At 41.4% G+C, this 7,889-nt stretch overlaps 1 protein-coding gene across 1 annotated transcript; it reads left to right on the top strand.

Moving 5' to 3' along the window:
* Nucleotides 1-5,986: 5,986 nt before the first annotated feature.
* Nucleotides 5,987-7,085, top strand: LOC123049247 (uncharacterized protein At5g39865). The gene has a single exon (XM_044472193.1). The coding sequence runs from the start codon at nt 6,109-6,111 to the stop codon at nt 6,919-6,921; it is 813 nt and encodes a 270-aa protein (XP_044328128.1). The 5' UTR covers nt 5,987-6,108; the 3' UTR covers nt 6,922-7,085.
* Nucleotides 7,086-7,889: the final 804 nt, after the last annotated feature.

Genomic DNA, 7,889 nt, shown 5'->3' with positions numbered 1-7,889 from the left:
AAAGAACTCATATACTTACTATTGAAAGTTCTATTAGCCCTCGAAGCAAAGTACTACTCGCATGCCCCTAGGGAGGAGGTTCGTATGAGTAAACCATCGCGCGCGCCCAATTCAAACAGCACACAAGGATTTCAATCAGACATAAAAATGCTCAAACCTCCCCACCATGCCATGACCGACACTTAAATGAGTAGTTAATAAAAACTTTAATATCGATATTTCTACTAACCAATGAACATGAACTAATACCCTTTCATATCACGACATCAATATAATTAAATCATATGTTTCATATTTAGTGATCGACATGAGAGTTTTTATTATATCACTTTATATACCTATCATTTTCAGACTAGTATTAAAATCCGTGCAGATTATCACTTCCTATTTAAGACACTCTAAAAATATATTTAAATAAAGCATGAGAGTGCAATCATTTCTATAAAATATAACAATCAATGTGCTCTAAGAATATAAGTGAAGCAGAAGAGCAACTGCATAGGTCAAAAGATATAACTGAAGCTCATGGAGTATTGTAACAAATCATGATGAATGTGTGTCTCTCTCAAAACGTGTCTCCAACAAACAATGATTTTGGCAAACTAACAAGCAAACAAAATAAAACTATGGTACAAGACGCTCCAAGTAAAACTCTTATCATGTGATGAATAAAAATATAGCTCCAAGTGACATACCGATAAATTGTGGATGAAAGAGGGGATGCCATATGGGACATCCCCAAGCTTAGACACTTGGATCCTCCTTGAATATTACCTTGGGGTGTCTTGGACATTCCCAAGCTTAGGGCCTTGCCGCTCCTTATTCCTTCATCCATCGTGATCACCCAAAACTTGAAAACTTCAGCACACGAAACTCAACAGAACTTCATGAGATTTGTTAGTATAATCATCAAATAATAAACCTTAGGTACTATTGTAAACTCATTCATAATTATTCTTCCATAGTACGTACTGTATTCTAACTTCACTAAAATGAGCACACTATGCAATAAAAAACAGAATGTATCTAAAACAAAACAATCTGTAATGATCTAAACAAAAATCATACTTCTGTAACTCCACAAATTCTAAAAAATAGGATAACATGGGAAATTTGTATATCAATCACGTTTAAAAAAATCAGACCAAGATCACATTCCAGTAAAAAAAAGTAAATTTCTACACGTGGCACAAAAGTTTCTGTTTTTAGAGAGATCAAATCAACTATCATCCAAATCATCCCAAAGGCTTTACTTGGCACAAACACTAACTAAAAGATAAAAATACAATCATTATAGTAGCAATAACCATTTTTCGCAAATAATAACAAAATTATAACTATTGGGTTATCTCCCAACAAGCTCTTTCTTTATAGCCATTAAGATAGGCTTGAGATTTTATCGATGCTTACATGAAAGATAATAATTGAAACTCAAAGAGATCATCATGTAGCATGTCAAAAACACATTTAAGTATAACATACTACCTATGCATAGGCAATTTATAAGTAAACAAATTATATGGACATGCAACTTCTAGCATATGCAAATAGGAAGAACAAAGCATTAAGAATTTTAACACAAAGAGAGGTAATTTAGTGACATGAAAGTTCCTATAACCATATTTTCCTCTCTCATCATAATTACATATAGGATCATATTCACATTCAACAATATAGCTATCATAAGCAATATACTCTTTATGATCCACATGCATTTTTTTATAATCTTCCGAGATAGTGGGAATAACATCAACTAAAATCATGACCTCTCCAAACCAACTTTTATCAAAAATTTCACAAGATTGATCATTCTCCAAAGTAGTGGGATCATCATTACCTAAAGTTGATGCTCTTCCAAACCCACTCTTAGTAGTATTGCTAATATCATTATCAATAATAGATTCATCATGAAGCTCAAACGAATTTTTAAGATCACAAGAAACATCATAATTATCACCCCAATCATGATCATTAGAACAATTTCTATTCATAGCATTTATACTAATGCAATTGCAATCATGCTTTTCATTCAAAAGATGTATCCCAGTAGCATTGTCATTTATCACTTCTTCACCACTAGCTATTGGATTACAACTTGCAGCAAGTTTGAGCATATTAGCAAGTGGATGAGGATCCATATGTCTTTATTTTTATTTTAGTGAGTTGACATGATTATTGCGAGCAAATAATGTGTGTGTGCAGGTACCTTAGATTGTTTGATAAATCTCACCAGCAACGGCGCCATAATTTTTTATGCTACTTGTGAGTTGTGTTGGGATTTTCCCCGAAGAGGAAGGGTGAAGCAATATAGTAGCAGATAGTATTTCCCTCAGTAGATAACTAAGGTTATCGAACCAATAGGAGAACCACGCAAACAGCTGTCAACAGTACCTACACACATAAGAGCAAATACTTGCACCCAGCGCGGGCAAGAGGGTTGTCAATCCCCTTGTAGTCGTCAACTGCAAGGATTGAATATGGTACTAGGTGATAGTTAAATTGCAAAGTAAAATAAAAGAAAGAAAATTACAGCAAGGTATTTTTGGCTTTTGTAATATGATTAAAATAGACCTGGGGGCCATAGTTTTCACTAGAGGCTCCTCTCTCATAAAAATAACATAAGGTGGGTAGACAAATTACTGTTGGGCAATTGATAGAAAAAGCACATAGTTATGACGATATTCATGGCATGATCATGTACACATGCATTAGGTCCATGACAAGTAGTCTGACTCTTGCCTGCATCTACTACTATTACTCCACCAATCGACCGCTATCCAGCATGCCTCTACAGTATTAAGTTTATGATAACTAGATGATACGTCTCCAACGTATCTATTTTTTTTATTGTTCCATGTTATTATATTATCAATCTTGGATGTTTTATATACACTTACAAGCAATTATATATCATTTTTTAGGACTAATCTATTAACTGAGTGCCTAGTGCCAGTTGTTTTTTTTCTAGTTTTTGGTTTTGCGGAATATCAGTACCAAATGAAGTCCAGATGCCACGAAACTTTTGGAGATTTTTTTCTGGACAAACGAGACACTAGAAGCATTGGGAGAAGACCAGACGAGGGAGCATGGGCCCACAATACACCATGGCGTGCCCTGGGGGTGGTGGGGCCCATAAGGCTCCGTTTGACCTAGCTCTGCCTCTATAAATTCTCTAAAATCGTGAAACCAACAGGGGATTCCACAAAATATTTTTTCCTCCGCCTCAAGTTCCATAACCATGAGATCCCATCTAGGGGCCTTTTCCGGCACCCTGCCGGAGGGGGATTCGATCGTGGAGGGGGCTCATCATCATCCTTGCTGCCCTCCGATGATGCGTGAGTAGTTTACCATGGACCTATGGGTCCATAGTTAGTAGCCAAATGGTTTCTTCTCTCTTTTTTATCTTCAATACAATGTTCTCCTCGGTGTTCTTGGAGATTTATTTGATGTAATGACTTTTTACGGTGTGTTTGTTGGGATCTGATGAATTGTGAGTTTATGATCAAATCTATCCATGAATATTATTTGAGTTTTCTCTGAACTCTTTTATGCATGATTGTTATAGCCTCTTATTTCTTCTCCGATTTATTGGTTTGGTTTGGTCAACTAGATTGATTTGTCTTGTAATGGGAAGAGGTGCTTTGTGATGGGTTTGTTCTTGCGGTGCTCAATCCCGGTGACAGAAAGGGACATGACACACATGTACGTTGCTATTAAGGGTAACAAGATGGGATTTATGTAATACATGAGTTTAACTTTCTACATCATGTCATCTTGCTTAAGGCGTTACTCCATTCTTCCATGAACTTACTACACTAGATACATGGTGGATAGCGGTCGATGTGTGGAGTAATAGTAGTAGATGTAGAATCATTTCGCTCAACTTGTCTCGGACGTGATGCCTATATACAATGATCATTGCCTTGGATATTGTCATTATTATTTGTTTTTCTATCAATTGCCCAACAGTAATTCGTCTATCCACCGTATGCTATTTTTATGAGAGAAGCCTCTAGTGAAAACTATGGCCCTCGGGTCTATTTTCTATCATATATTAAAACCAAAAATATCTCGCTGCAATTTACTTTTATTTATTTACTTTTGTATTTTTGTTTGATCTATCTATCAAAAACTACATCGTTTAATCTTGCTCATAACCGTTGAGGGATTCACAACCCCTCTATGCGTTGGGTTGCAAGTATTTGTTGTTTGTGTGCATGTGTTGTTTACTAGTCGTTGATTGGTTCTTATACTGGATTGATAACCTTGGTTTCATAACTGAGGAAAATACTTATCTCTACTGTAATGTATCATCCTCTCCTCTTCGAGGAAATATGAACACGGCTCACAAGTAGCACCAGAGTAACGCTTTAAGCAAGATGACATAATGTAGACAGAATAAAACCAAGCAATATGATTAAACTCTGTTGTTTCACCCTTAGTAGAAACAACAAAATACGTGCCTCGCTACCCTTGCTGTCACTGGGTGAGAACGCCGCAACATTGAACCTACTACTATGCACCACTTCCACTGAAGATCAATGAATCAACTTGGCCAAAGAGAACCCATAGGCCGGAAAGCATTACATAGCTATACCAATCACACATTATAAAGTTAAGAAAAAAACTCAGTTACTTTCAATGAATATTACAATCATAAACCCACAATTCATCAGATCCCAACAAACACAGCGCAAAAAAGATTACATCGGATAGAACTCCAAGGAGAACATTGTATTGAAGATCAAAGAGAAAGAAGAAGCCACCTAACTAATCACTATGGACCCGTAGGTCCGTGGTAAACTACTCACACATCATTGGAGGTGCATCAAGGTTGATGTAGATGCCCTCTGTGATCGATTCCCCCTCCGACATAGTACCAAAGAAGACCTCCAGATGGGACCGTGGAAGAAAAGAAGCCTACGTTGGCGGAAAAATTGCTTCGGGTGGCTCTCTGTTGGTTTTGAGATTTATGGGAATTTATAGGAGGTCAAATGGAGCTACGTGGGACCCACAAACTCAGGTGGCGCGTCCCCCCCGGGGGGGGGGGGGCGCCGTGTGAGCTTGTGGCTCTCCCGTACATCTTCGGTCCTCCTCCTGAAGCTTTTAGGGTCTCTTCTGGTCGAGAAAAATCACCATAAAGTTTCATCGTGTTTGGACTTCGCTTGGTAGGAATTTTCTGTAAAACCAAAACATGCAAAAAAAATAGCAACTGACACTGGGCACTGAGTTAATAGGCTAGTTCTCAAAAATGATATAAAGTTGCATATAAAGTATCTAAAAGTAATAATATACTAGCATGAAACAATAAAAAATTATAGATAAGTTGGAGATATATCAACCTTCTACTTGATTTGAAGTTGATAAGTATCTCGGGATGCACCTCCGTCGTCCACATGGCTCTCACTCCTAGTTTTTGGGACAGGAAGAAAGCACGCTGGGGAGTTGAGGCTAGAGGGGGAGGGAAGCGCATTAAGAGTTGAGACTAGAGGGAGAGGGACATGCCAGATAGGGAGGGGGAGGAGAGATGGCACCAGGGCGGTCGCCGAAGGGAGAGGAGCCGCCGGGTTGGTCATGAGAGGTGCACGTTGGATGGTTCAGAAGAGAGAGATTTGGGGAGAGAAAATAAAAAAGAAACATGGAGATGGGTTGGTGTCCCGGGTTTTCATACCCGCGTGAACATGGAATTTCATGATTTTTTTCTTATGGGATGAGGCTCCCCTAACATATTGCAGACTGCAGTTGGGCCACTAACATGTGGGTTCTTTGATAGGCTGGCTCACATGTTAGAGACCCAACTGCACCTTCTAGTATATGAGGGGAGTTGAGTTCTTTCTTGTGCGGGAGAGGTGGATGGGTGTAAGTCAAGACATACCAACTTTTTTTTAAACTATATAGTACTTATACCATATTAGAGCATCTACTTATATACCATATTAAAAAGGTCTAAAAAGGCGGTTAAAAGCGACACCAACCTTACCTCTTCTTCGTCCCTCTTTCTCAGTTTCTCCTCAACCATCACCAATACCACACGCATCCGGAGCCAAAAGCGAGCACTCAAAGGAATAAATCAATCCCAAGCAATCCTTCCCGCCGGAGCTTCCTGCCATGACTATCCAGACGCTGAAGGCGCGCATCCTGCGCGTCCTCAGATCGTCCCTCCCCGCTGCCCCCGCCACCGCATCGGCATCCCTGCCGCCGTCGCCGACCAAGCCCGGCCTCGTCGTGCTCCACTCCACCGACGGACTATCCGACGATGCGTCTTTCTTCGACGCCCACGAGACCCCCACCAAGATTAACCTCCCCGCTGAGCCCATCGACGACGACTGGGAGCTCGTTGACCAGGACGGCAACGACCGGGACTCCCTTGCCTCGGGGCCGGCGCCGGCGTCTGATCCCGACGGCATGCTCCGGGATTTCCCGGCCAGGTGCCCACCCGGCGGCGACGAAGCCGTGGTGCTCTATACCACCACGCTCCGGGGCATCCGCAAGACGTTCGAAGACTGTAACGACGTGCGCGCTCTGCTGGATAACCTCGCCGTGGCGTTTCAGGAGCGCGACGTGTCCATGGACCGGGGTCTCCTGGAGCAGCTCTGGGCTGCCACCGGCAAAAAGGCCGTGCCCCCGCGGCTCTTCGTCCGCGGCCACGACCTCGGTGGCGCCGCCCAGGTGCTCGCGCTCCACGAGGACGGTCGGCTTACCTCCCTCCTCCAGCTGCCGTCACTTTCGGCCCCGGAGGCGGCGGTCAGCAGCAACAAGAAGAAGGAGAAGTGCGAGGCGTGTGGAGGGCTGAGGTTCGTGGTATGCGGTGAGTGCGATGGCAGCCGGAAGGTGTTCGACGGCGAGCGCGGTGGTGTCCGGTGCCACGGATGCAACGAGAACGGACTCGTCATGTGCACGCTTTGCTTGTACCCGAGCTGAAGTAATGTAAATTAACTAGCGGTTAATTGCCAATCACCTGCTCCTTTTTTTACTTAATTAATTACCGACCATAGTGGTACCACTTTGGGGTTTGAGTGTGTAATTGGATTTAGTGGTTGTCTTGTCATGTATACATACATTATGCTAGTATACGTTTATGTTTATATTTGTGTTCAACCACATAGAGATGTGACATGCATATGCTAGCTTAGATGTCCATGTCAAAAACCCTAGCATGTACCCATCAATTAGATTTCTCATGAAACCTGGTGGTTTGATGAAAAATGCATTGGTTCAGGTGATTAAGGGAAATAAAAAAACAGTTGGAATTTCTCTACATCATTTCTGCCATTTGATAATGTTGGCCTTCTCACGTAAGCAACTATTAAAGTAAGTATAATAAGCTTATGCAAGCCGTCTATAGGAATTAAAATATTATTTTTCTGCTCACATGAAGGGGAAAGAAGAGAAGAGAGAGAAGGAGCCGGCTACAGAATAATAGACAACTGCAACACGTATTTCTAGGCACTATGTAAAAGTGGAAGGTGGGTCATGTAATAATAAAGTTGCATATTTTTATATTTAACTATTGTACTTGTTGGCTATAAGCTTGGCTATAAGTGACATGGTAACATTGACGTCATCCTGTACGAGGGGTGGCTAACCCCAAGGAGTCCAGCCTCATCAACTACAAGGGGCACAATGGGCCCACAACATGGCACTAATCGTAGGAGGCCATATGACCTTCTTGACACCCAAGAGAGAGTCGCGGCGCCTCAGATTGCATCCAACATGTAAAACCTACGTCTCTCCTGTCTATATAAAGGGAAATCTAGGGTTCCACTTTATCATCTATCCTCAGATAGGAGAACTCTCGCCTCTCCTGTCTATATAAAGGGAAGTCTAGGGTTCATCTTCATCATCTATCCTTACATAGGAGAACTCTCAGTAGCCACATCATACATCAT

Source organism: Triticum aestivum, chromosome 2D (genome assembly GCF_018294505.1).
Source record: "Triticum aestivum cultivar Chinese Spring chromosome 2D, IWGSC CS RefSeq v2.1, whole genome shotgun sequence".
NCBI classification, from domain to species: Eukaryota; Viridiplantae; Streptophyta; class Magnoliopsida; order Poales; family Poaceae; genus Triticum; species Triticum aestivum.
This window is presented reverse-complemented; position numbering and strand designations above follow the sequence as displayed.

Excerpts from the sequence above, each read along its gene's own strand:
- LOC123049247 (XM_044472193.1), top strand. The coding sequence starts at position 6,109 with ATGACTATCCAGACGCTGAAGGCGCGCATCCTGCGCGTCCTCAGATCG.